This window comes from Cnephaeus nilssonii, assembly GCF_951640355.1.
Source record: "Cnephaeus nilssonii genome assembly, chromosome: 5".
In the NCBI taxonomy this organism is placed as follows: domain Eukaryota; kingdom Metazoa; phylum Chordata; class Mammalia; order Chiroptera; family Vespertilionidae; genus Cnephaeus; species Cnephaeus nilssonii.
In genome coordinates, this window is record NC_137076.1 from 83,699,782 (window position 1) to 83,718,797 (window position 19,016).

The following is a 19,016-nucleotide window of genomic DNA, read 5'->3' on the forward strand; positions in this document are numbered from 1 at the left end:
TTCATTTTACCTATTTCCCAGTTATAAATGGGTATTTAATTATTACTGAACAAAGTAACTTACTGAAATTCAAGTAATAGTAATGTACCAAAACTCAAGCTTTAATAATTTGGATGGTGGCAGTAGAGTTAATTAAAAATCAATTATTTCTTCATTGATGATGTAAAGTAATAACAGCCTAGATTGTAGAGAGCACAGTGAGGATGGGCTTTATTTAGGTTGTTTCAAAGTAAACACTATATGCTTAATAAGCTAATGGTAGATCACTTATCTATTCATTTAAGCATATGCAACAATTCTTTAGGAAACTTCCAATAACCTGTAATATCTTGTTATTGCCACTCCTTCCCCAAATCCTAAATATTCCTAAAAATAAACTCATTAACTACTATAACTATCTTTGAAATAGTATTTATGTTTTTGCCTGATTCTAAATGTTTCATTCTTCAATTCATGTTAAAACAAGCCTACCATTAAATACCAAAAAAATTGCTTAGGAATAATGTAAGCTTTCATTTCCAAAGAAATTAAAAAATATAAAAACTGAGATAATTTGGAATTCACATAGGAAGCATGCTCTAGCTAGCGCTTTAAAGACCCAGTGCTATTCTTTGGTAAGTGGTCTTCATGCTGTGATATGAAACATGCAAGATTTTTTGGAAAACTTTTAGCCCTACATTATGAAAAGCTAAACACTGTCATAAATATATATTTTTTTCTCCAACAGAAAAGCTACACAAGTTGTCTATGTCATTACATTAGATCTGCTCTATATGGCAACAGGCAAAATTATAAATGTGGTCTTGATTTCCCATAATTCTCCATGATTAGGTCCGGGTAATCTAATTTCTACAGTTCTCTTTTTGCCCCAAATTCTAAATTCTTCCATTTATATGGGGAAAAAGTATCTAATTTCAGAAAGAAAGGACTCCTTAAAAAAAATCTTTTTTGTTAATCCTCACCCAAGGATCTTTTTTCCATGATTCTTAGAGAGTGGAAGGGAGGAAGGGAGGGGGGAGGGGAGGAGGGGGAGAGAGAGAGTGAGTCAGAGAGAGTCAGAGACAGAGAGAGAGAGACATCGATTGGTTGCCTCCTGCATGCGCCCTGACTGGGCCCCAAGGATCAAACCTTCAACCAAGGCAGCATCTCTGACCAGGAATCAAACCCAAGACCCTCCAGTACGTGGGTCGACACTCTAACCACTTAGTTACACTAGTCATGGCAAAAGGCTTTGTTTTTGTAGGTAATGAGTACTACAAACATAATTTTTACTTTAGAAACAACTATTCTTACTTAGCTTTGGGATACATTTGAGTTGAGCAACGACTATTAAGGTTAAAAATACATACTTGCAAAATGTTAAGTGCAGAGTACTTAAAATCTACCAAAATCATGTAATAAGATACATTTTTTTAAAAATTCTGATTAAATGTCTAATATCAGGATAGTTAGCAATTAAGGTTTTATAGAATTTTGCATTACCTTTACAACTATACCTGAAGAATGCCTATTCCTACAAGCCTACTATAAAGACAGATCTTGAAAACACCCATTGGTAACATTACACTTACACCATACGAAAAATCAACCACATGAGCTGGCATACATGTATGCCTGCAGTAACAAATAGTTTCAGTTACTCAGTGACAATGATTGGGTGAGCTGTTAGTTATCTGAGAGTGTCTCTAGTATTAAAAGGTCCATGTTTGTTTTTGTATAAAATAGGTCCTAAAAGCAAGCCAGATGCTCTACCTGGTATTAACTGAAAAAACAGAAATCTATTCCAATGCTAGCAAAAAAGTTACCATATAATAAACTTTGAGAGACAGTGTATCAGTTTTTAGAGTATGCGTAAACATGATTACATATACTGTGTTTTTTATTTAAGATAACTTTATAAGGGAAATTTTGTCTATCCGTGACAGTTCATGTAACCTAGCAAACTCTAGAACTACACTCTTGCATTAAATGCAACTCTACTTTATAGCTGTTTTGATAGAATAACAAGTTAAATATAAAATAGTTTTGCACCTAATCATTTTGGAGTCAAATAAAAGACAACCCAAAACAAAAAACTACAACATTGATTTAAACTAAAAATTACTTTGTTGGGGGGTCAGAGAGGCAAAACACACACTAAACCAACAGACAAAAAGAGAAAACACAACTTGATCCATTTGGGAATCTGGCTGAAGACTTGTGGTCTTAAGTCTAACCAACAGTGAGAGAATTTAATTTCCAAAGCATCATTTACCCTGTTCATTAGGAAGAACTATGTAATATTAACATAAGGTGATCATTACATTTGCCTTAATAAGAATTATATTTATAAAACTCATAACTGAAAAAGGCAAAAAAGATACCATGCAATGATTACAATCTATATATATTAAAGCCTAAGCAACCAGTCGACCTGTAGCTATGATGCACACTGACCACCAGAGGGGAGACGCCCCCTGGTGGTCAGTGCGCTCCCACAGTGGGAGCACTGCTTGGCTGACCAACAGGCACCAGAGCTGGGCTCATGGCTGGCGAGCAGTTGTGGCAGTGTGAGCCTCTCCCACGGACACTCCCCCTGTGCGCTTCTCCCCCATCTGGACAGGGACCAGGATCAGGACTGGCATCTGGACTGACTGGGCGCGAACCCATAGCTGCTCCACGGGTATCGCCCTAGGACAGGCGCGCAGAGCAGCAGTGAAGCCTACCGAGTGGTGGTGGCAGGCACAGCAGGGCCAGGAGGAGCGGGAGCAGCACAGCACCTGGCCTGGGCTCGGGCTCCTCCCTGGCTGCCTGGCACTTCGTGCACTACTTCGTGCTATGCAGGATCGACGGGACGGTGGGCTGGAGCCCAACAAGCTGGTGGGTAAGGCCGGGCTACGGTGGCACGGAGATCCACTGATCCCCACAGGCCAGGCCGAGGGACCCCACTAGTGCATGAATCCGTGCACCAGGCATCTATCAAGTAGAAAATATTATTCTAGCCCTGGCTGGTGTTGCTCAGTTGGTTGGAGTATTGTCCTGTACACCAAAAGACTGTGGGTTTGATTCCTGGTGGGAGGCAACTGATCAATATTTCTCTCTCTCCCCCACCCTTCCTGTCTCTAAAAAAAAATCAATTAGAAAATTAAAAAAAAAAGATTTATTCTGAAACAATTTTGTAAATTTGAAAACGCAGCCATAAACCAATTATTACTGAGAATATTTCTCAAGGTCATTAAGTTTAATGAAGAAAACATATTTATATGACTCCAGAGATAAAAAATGATTATCTTCTTGTAAGAAATGTTTTATTATCTTAACCACCTTTCATTACTGAACGCCAGCTCTAAAAATGAACCATGACTATGTCAGCCTGGAATTTCTTTTTATTTAGTCTGAAAATCTTTTTTTAAAAAGGCAACATTTTCCTCTCCATCTAGCACCTTTCTCATAACTATAACTGAACTACTGAGGCAGTTTCTTCAGAAAAAAGCCTATAATCAATATACAAGATTTAGTATTTCTTAGAGATTATTTGGCAAGAGAGCATAATATTAACCATGTTTAAGTTTAATACAAAGAAATAATGTTGTAACTCCAAGTAAATTGTTTTTCATTAAATCTTTTTCTTCTGATCATGTACTAGATGACTTCTATTTTTAAAGCTTAGGATAAATTGGAACTATACATGAAAATCAGACCCTACTTAAAGAAAATGAGAACAGTAGTTTAGTAAATTAAACTTGACAACACAGTTAAAATTCATTGGGAAAATTTTAATAAGCATCAAATGCACTTTACATTGATAACTGCAATACTGAAACTGTGACATTTTAAATATTTTTTTCAAAAAAGGTTAGTGATTTTCTTTTTCCTGGGAAACATGGAGATCCAACTATAAGCATTAATGTGGCCAGTCTACGTCACTATGGTCTAGTTAATGCTAATATCTAAACAGGTGGTTACATTTCATGTCTACAATAAGGCAGACTGAACTTCCATATCGTTGAATTTTAGCAAAACTTCCAGGAGATAATTGAAAGGAATGTCAAATTTTTGAAGTGCAAACTCATAAACTCTATATTGCGATTACTTTTTTGCTTGAAGTGCATCCAACTTGAGAACACAGATTTTTTTCCTAATTACTTGGAAAAATATTTCGCAGTAAGTCTTGTGTCTTCTTTACTACGACTGGGTTGTTTTTAAAAAAGATTATCAGCTCTGTGGTTAGTTTCCCACAGTTGATAAAAATTCTATCAAAAACACCATCATATAATTTAAGGAAAAACGTTGTTTTCAAAGGCTGCAGGAACAGGGAGGAAATAGCACTTCTTATTTGTATAAGCACAAACACTTAAAGCTAATCACTCTGCAGGTAAATCCAGTCTAGTATTCCAAAGTTCTATAAAAATGAACAAAAGATCCATGTTTATATCCACTGCTCCAATAGTTAAATGTTAGACCTGCGTGAGAGTTGCACTGTAGCAGTTTGCTGGTCCGGTTTAAGAGTTCAAAGTCCTTTTTGTGTATTTGGCCCAATGATGTCCACATTCCAGATAAATTCAGTTCAAAAAACAGAAATTAGGGCAAAGACTCCATATAACAAAGCACAAGGATATGCTACTAGAAGTTGCTGTCCTTCCATGGCTAATGCAGAAATAAAAATTTTGGAAGCAGAAAAACTACACCATCCAATAATTCCAGCAGTGAGAATGATTCCTACCATTCCTCTGTAACCAACAAGAAAAAAAAAATAAGGAGAGGGCAAAAAAAGACAGTAGATGAGATTAGTTATGTAAGAATATAATAAGCAAGTCTTTAGAAAAGCATTTTAAATCCACATGTAGACATCTGTAGAAATAATCAAGATTTTTCCCACTAAATGTTCAAATGTACTTTGCAGTGAATTCAATGAGGATAAATTAACAATGTGATAAAAAGTTCATTTATGAATACATTTTGCTCCTTTTAGCACAGGGTTTTCAATCTTGGCACTACTGACATTGGGCTAGATATACTTCTTTTGTTGTAGGGACTGTTCTGTGCATTGTGAGAATGTTCAGTAGCATCCCTTGCCCCCAAGAGTTGTGACCAAAATTGTCTCCATGTATTGCCAAATGTCCCCATGAAGCAAAATCTTCCCTAGTTGGAAAACACTGTTTTAAGTAGAAAGTATCTTCTGTAGAACTCAAATATAAATATATCAATCTTAACAAGTGAGAAGAATGAAGCAATGTCTATACTGAAAACGTGAAGTGTTTTTATCCAAAGCAGGAATAACTGTAAAGCCATCATCTTGCCAAATCTGTGGTATCAACTAGTTGATAGATGCTCTTCTCTTAAAGCTCCATTGTAACTTACTAAGTGAAACAAAGCTTGCTCACTAGTCCTGTCCAACACCGGCCACGAGGAGGAGCTTGAACTGTTGAGATCACCTGCCCATTGGCCATGAGGAGGAACTTTCACACCTTACTTTTTAACCTTTCCTAAATTATCATCTAAAAATTACACAAATTTAAAGCTGCTTACAAGTACATCTGAGAATATGATCTATATATATAAAAGCCTAAGCGACCTTTACGACCGGATGACCAGCCGCTAGCTATGAAGCGCATTGACCACCTGGGGGCAGATGCTCAACGCAGGAGCTGCCCCTGGTGGTCAGTGCACTCCCACAGCCAACCTCCTGCGGCCGGCCAACCTCCTGTGGTACTTCCCCCTGGCCAGTCGCCCGATCAGGACTGGGTGATGGCCCTGATCACCAGCCAGGCCAAGGGACCCCACCCATGCATGAATTTGTGCACCAGGCCTCTGGTAGGGTAATAATAGCCTTGTGCTAAAAAAAGTTTCATTTTCAGTTAAAACACTGCCAAAAAGAGAGTATTTGTTTACTATTTACTCACTTAGCATATGCCCAACATCTTCAAAAAATCAGATATAAAGATATCAGAAAATAAATATAAATTTTAACAAATTAACCTTTTCCATGCTAAATTTAATATTTACTTTCACAATCACCACTGTTTAATTATTTACAGACACTGGTAAGTGAACACAAAACTAGTGAAATTCTTTATTACAGGTCAAAGCAGAGATGGTATAAAAGGTTTTAAAATGTATTCTCAGTTTCCTCATCAATTAAAAAAGCATGTAGCAGTCCTCAGTCACAGAGTCAGTGATTTATCTCAAACCGATAGTGAGGTAAATCCTATTACACAGAATTGGTAAATCAACACCAAAAATAAAAATCATACTTACTGCAAAGAAAATATCACTGCAAAGCTGGAAAGTAGGATCATGGGAAGAAGACAATATCCAAGGACACTTGCCACACAACCAAATGAAACACCCGTCATACTCATTAAGTTTAATAAACAAAACATTCCTAGACATCCAATTGCACTGATCCCATATACATAGCCAAACTGGATTTTGCCAGCCTAAGGATAAAGAAAAGATTACAGGTCAAAGGGCATGCATAAATAAATAAATAAATAAATAAATAAATAAATAAAATAACTTTTTGGCCTCATTTCATAATTTATGAGCATCAAAATCTAAAGAGGTATTTAACTCTTTATGCAGAGAAGTAAAACACAGAACAGATTAGCTTTTACATCTGATTCCTGGTCTGGGCATCAAAATCTAAAGAGGTATTTAACTCTTTATGCAGAGAAGTAAAACACAGAACAGATTAGCTTTTATATCTGATTCCTGGTCTGGGCACGTGCCCAGGTTGTGGGGTTGGTCGATGGTCAGGGTGAGTATGGAGGCAACTGATCAATGTTTCTCTCTGACATTGGTATTTCTCTTTCTCTTTCTTTCTCTCTTCCCCTCCTCCTAAAAAACAAGCAGACAAATTAAAACACACACACACACACACACACACACACACACACACACACACACACGAAGTTTAAACTATCCACCTCCCAATATTTGCTTTTTCATTTTCCAGTTAGTATTTGAGCTTGGCATGGAATTCAACAAATAGATACAAAATTATGGTATAGTAATACATTTCTAAAAAGACATCTGGCTGATTTTAAGCAAAGACTACAGAGACAAATGGAAAGCTAATATTAAAAAAACACACACACACAAAAAAACTAATTCCACCAAAACTGCTCGAAAGCAATTTATTCTCATTGGCAGATGCAGCTATAATCTTTTTAACAGTGGAAATAATTTCATCATTCTTTTTATATGTGTTAGAGGAGCTAGGGGATGAAAGCCAGAGTAAAAGCAGGAAGCCAAGGTTCTGTAGGAAGGGGAGAAGAAAAGTAAACTGAATAACCAGGCAAGAGGAATAGAATAGAGGCACTGTTTTCTTTCTTTTTCTAAATTGTTGATTTATAAGTCCTTTGATCAAAAATAAACAAACAAAACATTAAGACATTAAAGGCTAGGTAAATTGAAGTTACAATACCATTAGTCAAGCTATGTGAACAAACATTGTATCATTGTATCCAGGTCACGTTATCATTAAAATCAGTCTTCAAAGAAGCCTTCAAAAGTTTCTGGTTTTTTAAGATTTTTAACATATAAAATTCAATTGCAAGAATGCCTCTATAAATTATGCTAAATGGAAAAATCCTCGGGATTTTTGTTAGACTAAATATTTATTTGTAAATACTTGATTCAACATGTAGAAGTCTGAAAGGGCTCAGCTGAGTTCACTGATAAATCTGTTCATATAGTAATAATAAGCCCTCATACTTGCACAGTGTTTTAAAATTTTAAATGTGTTCTCACAATCTTATTAGGTGGAAAGCACAGAATTATCTATCAGAGTTCAAGGACAGAGTAGGAGTACTGAGTTCATGCCCAGCTGCTCTGACTAAAAACCCCATCTTCTATTCATTACATCATTTATCTCTCCTAATTCAGACACATTTGAAATATAAAACAAATATTAATAATTACCTTTACAACTTTTCATTTTCAATATGTTTTAACATTCTTAGGGAGGTGGGAGATAGGGACTAAAACTTGTTCTTTAATGTTTCTATTCACTAAAAGTCAAAATAATATAGAGAAAAATAACCACCAGTTTCCCAAGGAAACACTATCCAAAGTCTGGAAATAAATAAAAGAGGAATAGGCTAAAAATTTTTTATCAATCTCTGAAAAGAAGGGATTCTTTTGAAGGAACAAAGCCACACATTATTTATTTTTTGTTTTGTTTTCCCCTAACAAATGGATCACTTATTGGAACAAGAAATGATTTCTCAATATGCTATATTTATTATCCATGGAGATATGATGAATAGGTATCAATTCAAGCAAGTCAGAACACAACAAAGATTTGATGTATAAGCAGTCTTGGTAGAACATTTAGAGAGTTCTTTAATCTCACACTGAGAGCGGAAACTAAAATCTTACCAGTAATAATGTGGCTCCAAAGGCAAGGCAAAAAACCATGGGTCCTGCCAAATCAGTCTCATTCATGATGCTGCCATCTGCTACTTTCAATGGATGTAACACTGTTAGTGTTTTTTGCCAGATGTGGTCAAAATTGATACCTAATTCTAAAAGAAAAGAAAACAAGGAAATCAATTAGGATTTGGGCTATAACATTAGTTTACCAGAATCTATGTTAGAACAGGAGACAAAATGAAACACCCAGCATTAAAAGAGGACCTAGCAATACCGACACTACTATTTGGGTAAGTCCTCAAAACCAGTCCTTACTGAGTAGGTGCTTATCCCACAAATAACCAATTTCTGGTTTTGTGCTGGAAAAGGATATGAATATGATGAAACAGACACTCTCAGCTATGACTGCATAGCAAAAATTATATGGACAAGTTTAATAGCAAGGTGTCTTTTATCAGGGGCTTCAGGAATACCTGAAGTCCCCATGAAATTGTACACAAATCTATGTCTTTATTTGTTCATTTTTCTGGCAAGTGTATTCAAAGCTTTCATTATATTTTCAAAGGCTATTAAATTCCCCCTGTCCCCAAAGAAAATGTCCAGAATTACTGCTTTACGGGTTTTGGAATACAATTTGAAAACCACCATACTTTTCAGTGATGTTACTAGTTCTGCCAGCTTATTTTCATGTAGAATAATCAATACCATGCCATTTCCTTTAATATCTTCCACAGATAGAATTTAATCAATATAAAGTAAAAGTCGATGCTAATATACTGAAATACATTATCACTTTATAAAGATTAAAAATCTGGTCCCTTCTGACTCAATGAGGTTTCATATATAATCTGTTCAAAATGAATCACTTAGCAGAAACCTTTTTCTAAAACATTTTTCTTTTAAAAGAAAAGACTTCTCTAAACTAAGATTTATTTTACTAACCAGCTGAACACTATAAAATACTATCAAGTGTTGCAACCAATCTGACCTTCCAATAAAGGTGGCTCATCCTCAAAGCTGTTTCCATAGAATGGCTGAGGTGTAGTTGGAGTAAATGTCTGAGTTGGCTGGAAAATCTGCCCGGTGTATGGCTGTTGTGGCTGTATCATTTCTGGAGGGACATAGCGACCTCGTTGCGAATAGTCATAGCCAGCATACTGTCTGTAAATCAAAGTAAGTTACATTTCTCAAAATTATGTCACTCCTAACAGCTAATATCCCTGACAGCTAGAGAATCTTAGTTATGCAATTCCTAGGACATCTACCTTGCCAGTTTTTACAAATGAAGGTTGAAATAATTACTAAGATCAAACTGATCACCAATAATAAATTGTCTATGTTTTATAGAGAAGGTTCCTGATGATGCCAACACTCCCTTACCCAGCACTTAAGCATTTTACAAACTATTTAACTTCTAAACAGTAGGAAATCCACAAATGAAAACTTAAAAATCTTTTCTATTTTATTATACATAGGTCCTCGGGTTATGTCGGAGATCTGTTCCTACTGCGCAATTTTCGCTGTAAGTCAGAACCCACCTACATAAGCACCTACGTCACTCACATGGAGCAGTAATGAAGTGAAACAGTAAAAAAAATTTAAAAGAAAGGTAACAATTCCTGACCTTTACTTGTGGTAAGTAAATAATAAAGAACATAAAGCACATATGTACATACGTCGAAATGACGGAACATTTTTTTTTTAATATAAATAAATGGGAGATGGGGACGTAACCAGGAAACAACGTACTTTGAGTCCAAGGTAACCCGAGGACTGTCTGTATATAAAGATAGTTATGTCTAAGACTATGGATGAGTAAAGTGACACTGTATTTTATTTTTAACAATCTCATTTATGTCTGTCTGGTTTAATAGAAGGCAGCTAAAAATTATTTTAACTGCTTCTACACTCAATCTGTTGTGATATACTGTTTTAGCTGAAGTATCTGAAGAAAATCTAGTGTTGTAAACTTGCAGTTGGAAAATAGAATATTTTTAAGAACCCTTTGAGATTATCAAGAATATTCCTTTTGCTATTACATCAAAATTCAAAGCAAAGTGGTAGACTTTTAAATTTAAGTTGAAACATGAAAACTGAAGCAATATTAATGATGTTTTGTATTCTGTTGTATTAGAATACATTAATCTATTGTCTTATACTTTGAAAGGATTCATTCTTTAATCATGTGTGATTTTGTAACATCATGCACTAGCCATTTAGAAAATATTAGTATACTCTCATTTCTCTTCAGATCACATGAATCTTTCACCTTAGAAAATATTAGTACTGTATGAGTTATGTAGATGTTCTAAATATTGACATTTAATATAAATTATACAAGGTGGGTCAAAAATAGGGTTATAGTTGTTCATATGGAAAATATAATCTATAATAATAAAAGCGTAATTTGCTAATTAGACCAGACAGCCAAATGACGTTCTGGACGTCCTGCCAGACGAAGCCACGGTGGTGGGGGCCGAGGCAGAGGCTGTTAGGGGCGATCAGGCAGGCAGGAGAGTGGTTAGGGATGATGAGGCAGGCAGGCAGAGTGGTTAGAGGTGAGCAGGCAGGCAGGCAGGCGAGCAGTTAGGAGCCAGCAGTCCCAGTCCCAGATTGGGAGAGGGTGCAGGCTGGGCTGAGGGACCCTCCCTCCCCTGTGCACAAATTTCATGCACCAGGCGTCTAGTAATTAATAAATAATAATAAAAGAAATAAGAATAAACTGTTTCCCAAACTCACAACTGTAAACCTACTTTTGCCCCAACCTGTATCCTATATAATAAAAGGCTAATATGCAAATTGTCCCCTCTACCGGGAGTTCGACTAGGGGGTGGGGCTGGCCAGCCAACCTCCCCAGTCCCCTCCTTCACTACCCCTCCCCCCCCCCCCCCCCCCCCCCCCCCGCTTGCCTGCCCTACTGGCCCTGATCTGAGAGGGCCGGCCGGACACCACCCGTGCACAGATTTAGGCAGGCAGACAAGTGGTTAGGGGCAATTAGGCAGGCAGGCAGAGAGGTGCACCGGGCCTCTAGTCTAATATAAATATAAAACCACATTTGTTTATGTCACCACTGCTCTCATCAGAAAAAATAGTTAATTATTGGGAAGCTGACAAATTCATAGTGATGGATACAAGTTTTTCAAAATCTTCATTTTTGCCTGAAAACACTAATTTGATCATTGACCACACATATTGTCAATTGTTTTCCTTGAAGCAACAGGCTCATTTCATTCATTTTTTAGACAATACCTGTCAAAATACTCAAGTCTGAATAGCCACAGTTTGTCTGTCAGTTGTTCTTTCCAATAAAAATGGTTTCCCTGAAAAGCAGCTGATTCAGCTTGAGACTCAAACTGCACAGGGGCCTTTCTAAGAGATAATCATTGTACTTCGGTATGAAGTGCTTTAAGACTGTTTCCCATTTTATCACACAAAATACTTTAAAAATACGTGTACTCAAGGGTCAGAATATAATAAAACTATAATTCCTACTCCTTCATCAAGGGCATCATTAAATAAAGTTGGTTCTCCCACTTCCTAACAAGTGTGTGGCAATGAAGAATACAATGATTATTAGAACGATTTGATGCCTTTGTCCTAATTCATATTTGGGTACCAGCAGTTTTACCGAGCATTGCTTTTGCAACATCCGTGCAAGTCAACACACCTAAAAAGGTAGATAATGTCTTAATATTGTTATAAAAAGTTTTGACCTTAAAAACTCTCTGAAAGGTCTCAAGGAACCTGTTGAGACTGCAGTCCATTCTACAAAACACTGATATAAACCCATAAATTTCATGTAAGAAAGAGAAATGCTGTAAACATGATAGTTTCAAAGGTGCACCACCATTCCTTCTTCAAGATCCAATGTGAGAACGACAATATCATGAAATATTATTTCTTTCTGCTGGCAGGATCTGGTCAGAAAAATTCCTGACTCGCCTCTGCTAGCTTTAATCTAAAACATAGTATGGTAGACATGATCTTTGTGGATCAACACTTTTACAATAGGAGAAGCAGCAGAAAGTAAACCTGGGTTAGCACTCATAATCAACAGCAAAGACAAAGCCTTTTAACATACTGGGTTGGCTACTTAAGTTCATGAAAATCCACAGATAGTATATAAAGGTATTATCAGTTAAGTCAAAGATAAAAACTTAGGAGCTTTCAATACTTAAAAAAATATGTATGGTATTACTACATGTCTTAGAGGCCTATCTAGAATGTGGGTCCTGGCCAAAAATGACATTCATAAATCTCAACAGATAAAGATTAAATAGGCTTTGTTTTTATTTGTGTTTTATATTAATATGTGAATTACATTTATAAAGTACCCATAGAAAAAAATATGCAAAATGTTAAAGCCGACTTCATAGGGAAAATGCAAAACTATAATAATAAATAAGTCAAACTTGAAGACAATCCAAGTAATATTTTATTCAAATTTACATTTTCATCAATAGATATGTTATCAGCTGATCTTTGTTACTAAGTTAGCAAAACAAAGTATTATTCGATAAACTGAGAAGGACATTTAAAATGTCATTAGGGAGCTCCAGTGGCGCAATCGGTTAGCGCGGTACTTATAAAATGTCATTAGGTATAGATTTAATTAAAGGTACATAAAGAAGTAGAAGAGGCTGGTTTTTCTTTTTAAATAAAGCTCAGAAACACAATTACTAATAAATCATTAGGATTCTTGTTTTCCTAAGCATCACCTATAAACTCATATTCATTAATTGGCAGTAATGGTTATGTAAGCCCCTGGAACAAAACTTCTTTACTAGTACTGGAGCAATGGTACATAATTTGGTTGGAATGAAACTGTGAGAGTAGTTAGCGGCAGAATATCTAAAACTGCTCTGAAAAACTGAAATGAGAGGTAAAGTGGAATGGTAAGTTACACCTTAAAGCAGTGGTCGGCAAACTCATTAGTCAACAGAGCCAAATATCAACAGTACAAGGATTGAAATTTCTTTTGAGAGCTAAGTTTTTTAAACTTAAACTTCTTCTAACGCCACTTCTTCAAAATAGACTCGCCCAGGCCGTGGTATTTTGTGGAAGAGCCACACTCAAGGGGCCAAAGAGCCGCATGTGGAGTTTGCCGACCAAGGCCTTAAAGTAATGCAAACATGAGGACAGGAAAGGAAGGCAGAGACAGATAAACCCAGGAGGTTGCAACCTAAATGGCATAATTCTGCTGAGTCCAAACACCAATACATATAATTTGGTTAAAAACAGGCTTGCATACAGAGCAGGTTTTCCAAAGCTCTATAGCTGCAATCCGGCTAATCTTACATTCCTTTGCCCTCTCATACATAGAACAAGTGCAAAAAATATATATATTTAGGTAAATAAATGAATAAAAATTTCACAACAAAGTTTTTCTGATTCTGTACAACTGAAAAAGATAAATCCTCAATATGTAATTTGAGAATTTAACAGAAACAAAAGTGACTCACAGAGAGAATTCTTTACATGCTCACTCCCATTATGGGTTCACTATGTTAAGTTTTTTATTGTGTGTGGGCTTAGACTATATCAAAATAAGCAGATTCAAGAGATCTACAGGTTGCAAAAAGTATAACCTATCCATAACAGACCAGACTATGAAGCTGCACTTGTTTCTTTCTTGGTTTATTTAATATTTTGGGCACTTTCATTCAGATTTATGAATTCAAACAAATACATTCTAGCACTACATGTTTCTCTCAGACTGACTGGATACACCATCTTCCCTTGCCCTTATCCTGGGCTAGTCTTCAAGAGGTTTTTAATTCATGGCTCACAGGTGAACATCAGATGACACATAAACTGTCTGAAGTCATATGCACATGTATGTGGATATTTCAGTGTATGCACATATTTCTCAGAAATAGGCCCATAGTTTTTATTAGATTCTTAAAGGAATCCTAGATCATCTTAAAAAATTTCCTGATATATAGGAAATTCATTCACTGATTAGGAGGCTGGCAAGATTATCCTTAAGGTCCTTACAAACTAAGGATATGATGTCCTAGAGATTGATAGAAAACCTTCAGTTATTTTTGCCACAAATACCAGGAATTATTTTTAAAAAAATCATTTTTTAACAGTTCAGGGCTGAAAGGCTTTGATCCCCCTCTTCAACATGCAACTGGCAACTGGTGTGCCAAGCTTTTAGTGTAAGTAATAACAAAAATGCTTATCAATTGCCAAATGAAAATCACCTGATGATTCATAATGGGAAGCTTACACTGTTAAATAGTGTCACTAGCACTTCAACTAATGTTGATAAAGTCTGAAAGTTGGACTATTTTAATCATTTAAAAAGCCATCAAAAGATTTTAATTTTTAAGTAGCCTATCTTCTAAGTACCTGAACTCCTATCCATATCTTAAATGATGTAGAAATACTGTGAATAGAGAAAGCCCTTCAACAATCTCCTTTTCCACCTACGTCACACCGGAAGATTTTGCACAAGATACCAAACTCTAAATAGGGCAATCCTTTCAAACCCAAACTAGTGTCACAGCTCTCTCCCGAGGAAGGAAGATTATGAAAAATCAGACTCCTGATCAGCAGAGACAAGTTCACACATTCCGTTTCAGGCAGAACCAAACATTCTGGGCACATGCTTTCACTAAAACCTTGAGTAAATAAACGGCCAAACTTGGAAAGTTACTTGCTATAGGGTCCTCCACTTCCTCCATAATCATAGGACTGCTGTGATTGGTCATCGATGCTGTAACTTGTCTGGTAGAAATCCGTGTTTAAGTTATCAAAGCCTGACATTGCAAATGTATCTGCAACAGAAGAGAAATGGGAAAGAGTGCTTATGTTCAAGATCCTACTGAATTCGTTCCTGATACTTTGCTCAAGCAAACAGCCCTAAAAGGCAGCAAATATTTCTTCTGAAATTTTGTGAAGCCGCATTTGGAGGGTGGGGCGGGGAGGGGGTTTGGGGGTGGCTAAGGAAACGTCTCGTCTCTAAGTCCAGGCCAGGGAAGGTGCGTCCACTTCAAGGAACTGATAAACCCTGGGTTAGGGGCGGGGTCGTGGGAGGAGTGGCTCCACGGGGTGGAAAACCACAAGGACCACTTTTCATCCCGAGGCTGGGATTTACAACTGACAACGCGGCTGCCGCCTCGCAAAATAAGGCCTGGGTCTGCCAGGGAAGTGCAGGCTCCAGGAGGGCCGCGCCTTTGCTGCAGAGGCCGCGTCACAGCAAGGGCTCGCAAGGGAGCGAGGGTTTGAGGAAAGGACCCGGCGGTGCCGAAAAGCGGCAACATGCCGCGCCTCACGGCGGTGGGGAGAAGCCGAGCAATGCCACGGACCTGGGACACTCACCAAACGCCAAGGCGGCGGCAGGAGCTCCCGCGGCGCCAGATAATGCCCCGAACTCCGCTTGGGACCCTGAAGAGTCACCGTTGCTACGTGTCACAGGCCAAAGAACTGCTTCCGGGGCACGCCCCGCTCGCGCAGCCGTGTTGGCCGATTTTGCTCTCATTGGTTGGACACCAATGGGGTGGGGAACCTGGCACGGCGCATGCGCAATATGGACCAATGAGAAGAGGAGAAATACTTCCGGCAGCCTGGTTAACGGTAGAGGCGGAAAAGCGCAGGCGCAGCAACTGTTAATCACTATTTGCGGGGAGGAGAGTTCGGAGAGGTCGCGTTGGCCCTGGTGCAACTGTAGAAATGCCACGGAGAGAGCCTGTCTCCTGTCCACCAACTAACGAACCTCGGTCTCCCTGGACTTACTGTGATCCAGGCACTCTGCTAAAGAGTTTATGTGTATTATCTTTACCCTAATGAGGTAGTTACTCTATTTTTCTCCTATTATAGGTTAGGCTGTTAAACGTTCCTTTAATAACATTGAGTGCAGTGTTACAGGACAACTCTGCCAGCTGTGCGAACTGCTGGGGATACCGTGGAGACTGGTGAATATAAGCTAGATAGTACTGCTCACATGGAGTTGGTGAGAGAGGGGGATTGTCAAACATATAAAACATGTGAAATTGTTACTGGTAATTCTTATGTGCTTCATAATTCCTTGAAAGGGTGTAGCAATCATCTGGGAGTAAGAATCTGAAAAGCCACTATGAGGAACGTGATCAAAATAGTGACCAGGAGTTAATTAGGGAAGAGGGGAAAACAGGAAAAGAGAAGGAAAAAGGAGGGGAAGAGAAGAGCATGACTATTTCAGGTTGTGCAAGGCCTGGGATTAGAGTAAACATGGTGAAGGAAAGGTGTAAATCAAGGTTTCTCAACCTCTATATTGTTAGCATTTTGGTCGAAATGATTCTTTGTTGTAGAGGGCAGCCCTGTGCTCTGTGGGAGGTTTAGCAGCAACCCTGACCTCTACCCAGTAGATGCCAGTAGCATCCCCCCATCCACCTTGTCACAACATCAGACTTAGGAAATGACTGGTCTAAAGGAAGCCAGGGTGACTGAAGTAGCCAGTGAGGGGAGCCACATTAGAGGTGAGGCTGAGCTACAGGCACAGGCCAGAAGACCTTGTCTTGTTGGATTCTAGTGTTGGTTCTAAGAGAAAAGGGAAAGCTTTGAAGGTTATGAGTGGCATAGACTATTTTCTTTAAAAAAAAAAAAAAGAAAGAAAGAAAGAAAGAAAGAGAAAGAAAGAAGAAAGAAAGAAAGAAAGAAAGAAAGAAAGAAAGAAAGAAAGAAAGAAAAAGAAAGAAAGAAAAGGAAAGATTGCTCTGGCTGCTGTGTTAAATCACTTTTTCAAAGTGGAGAAATACTAACTGCCCTAACTCCAGATGGTATGGTATTAACCAATGAGCAGAACTGTCTTCAGGATTTATAGTGCTAATATTTATATGGAGAGCCATTGCATTGTATGCTGGGACCAAAATCCTGACAAATCTGGCCATTGCTCTGGAATGGAATTTCCAAAGGAATGATAAAATTTTATTGGCTAAAATGAAACAAAGAAGTAAAAATAAAATAAAAACACATTCCCCTCCAAACAAAAATAGCAGCAGCAAAAGGATATAAACCAAAACACCAAGGACTGTACTCTAGAGATGAACAGGCAGCTACACTTTGAAGTTTTCTACTGCATTAGAGAATGTCTGAAATTGCTCATCCAACTATTTAATTTACCACCTTTTACAAATAATTTTAGAATGTATTGATGTAGGTACTATCTGTATAACTCAAGATAGACTGACCACATATCCTGATTTGCTGGAGATAGTCCCATTGTCCCATTTTATGCATGGTTTTCCCAGCAGAATTATTAATATGATTCCCTTTTCACTCTCAGAAATATCCCAGTTTGATTGATAAATTACATGATTGTACTCTCTAAGCTACATTAGCTATGAAGCTGAGTTTCTAGTCATGAACAATGACCTGTGAAATTCTCTGGTGTTCAATAATCTATCACTTTATCTACTTATGATTGTGATCCTTACATTTAAAAAAATTCTAGTCTGTTTCTCCTGATATTTTCATTTTTTCCTATCCAAAATAAATATTACTCTAAAAAATGAGCAAAGTACAAGAATGACTATTAATGTGAAATAAGTCATACAGAAAGACAAATACCATATGATTTTGCTTATATGCAGAATCCAAAGAACAAAATAAATGAACAAACAAAACGAAAACAGACTCATAGATACAGAGAACAAACTGATGCTTGCCAGAGGGGAGAGGGGTAGGAGGTTGGGTAAAAAAGGTGAAGGAATTAAAAAGTACAAATTGGTGGTTACAAAATAGTCATGGGCATATAAAGACAGGGTAGGGAATATAGTCAATGATATTACAATAACTACGTTTGGTGCCAGGTGGGCACTTGAAATATCAGGGGGATTACTTTGTAAATTATATGGTTGTCTAACCACTATGTTATCTACCTGAAAATAATATAAAATAATATTGAATGTCAACTATAATTAAAAAGTGAAATAGAAAAGAATATGAACATTTATAATGATCTAATTAGGAATGAATTGTTTGATATAGATATTATTCAAGTTCTGCTTCTGTCTATGAAAGCAATTACCATATTTGTTGGATTTTTTCTTCTCTAGCTTCTGCCTTTATTGAGAAGCCAAGCAAGAAAAATTGAGTCACATGATTAAATCTTCCATATTGTTTGACGTTGAATTATAAGCCAAGGTATCCTGTAGAAGCCTCTTGGGGGTTTTGAGAACACCAGTGAATTTCACAGCTAGTCAGGTAGGTCTTTCTTTTTGGAAACTTCATTTATCATCTATCTATCCTATCTATCTATCTATCTATCTATCTATCTATCTATCTATCTATCCTCTATCTATTATACCTCTGCACCCCAAAAGAGGTTGCAGTAAGTTTATAGTAAAGAAAACTAGAGTAATTGATAAATGTGCTGACCTCTGTTAGAGTCATTGAGCTGGCTTCATTAGGAATACAAAAACTCACCCAGGTGAAGAAATGATGGACCAGGAAGTGGGCTTGTGACAGCTATCCAGTCCTTCCCTGGAAGCTAGTATGCCAATTACCAAAATTGTAACAAAAAAAGTAAAGTAATATCTTTTAATTAGTTTGCTAATCATGCTAGTATGCATACTAACACTTTTACATGCTTCAAAACATTCCTTTTTTTTTTCAGTGAAATTGTATTTAGATATTTTAGAATTACCTTCTTTTCCCATTGTTTTATCATA

The 19,016-nt window shown here is 37.2% G+C and overlaps 2 protein-coding genes across 5 annotated transcripts in view; one reads left to right on the forward strand and one right to left on the reverse strand.

The window, feature by feature from the left end:
* Positions 1-3,125: 3,125 nt before the first annotated feature.
* On the reverse strand, positions 3,126-15,806 carry YIPF5 (Yip1 domain family member 5). The gene is made up of 6 exons (XM_079771459.1): positions 15,688-15,806; positions 15,023-15,143; positions 9,347-9,519; positions 8,365-8,510; positions 6,238-6,419; positions 3,126-4,709 (listed from the first exon to the last, which is right to left on the reverse strand). The coding sequence occupies exons 2-6, from the start codon at positions 15,130-15,132 to the stop codon at positions 4,547-4,549; spliced, it is 774 nt and encodes a 257-aa protein (XP_079627585.1). The 5' UTR covers positions 15,133-15,143; positions 15,688-15,806; the 3' UTR covers positions 3,126-4,546.
* A 260-nt stretch (positions 15,807-16,066) lies between these two features.
* Positions 16,067-19,016, forward strand: part of KCTD16 (potassium channel tetramerization domain containing 16) — a gene marked incomplete at its 3' end in the record, with an annotated part of 249,866 nt that continues 246,916 nt past the window's right edge. For all 4 annotated transcript variants that reach the window (XM_079771289.1, XM_079771286.1, XM_079771288.1 and 1 more), the window contains exons 1-2: positions 16,067-16,156; positions 18,402-18,549. The remainder of the gene's footprint in view (positions 16,157-18,401; positions 18,550-19,016) is intronic.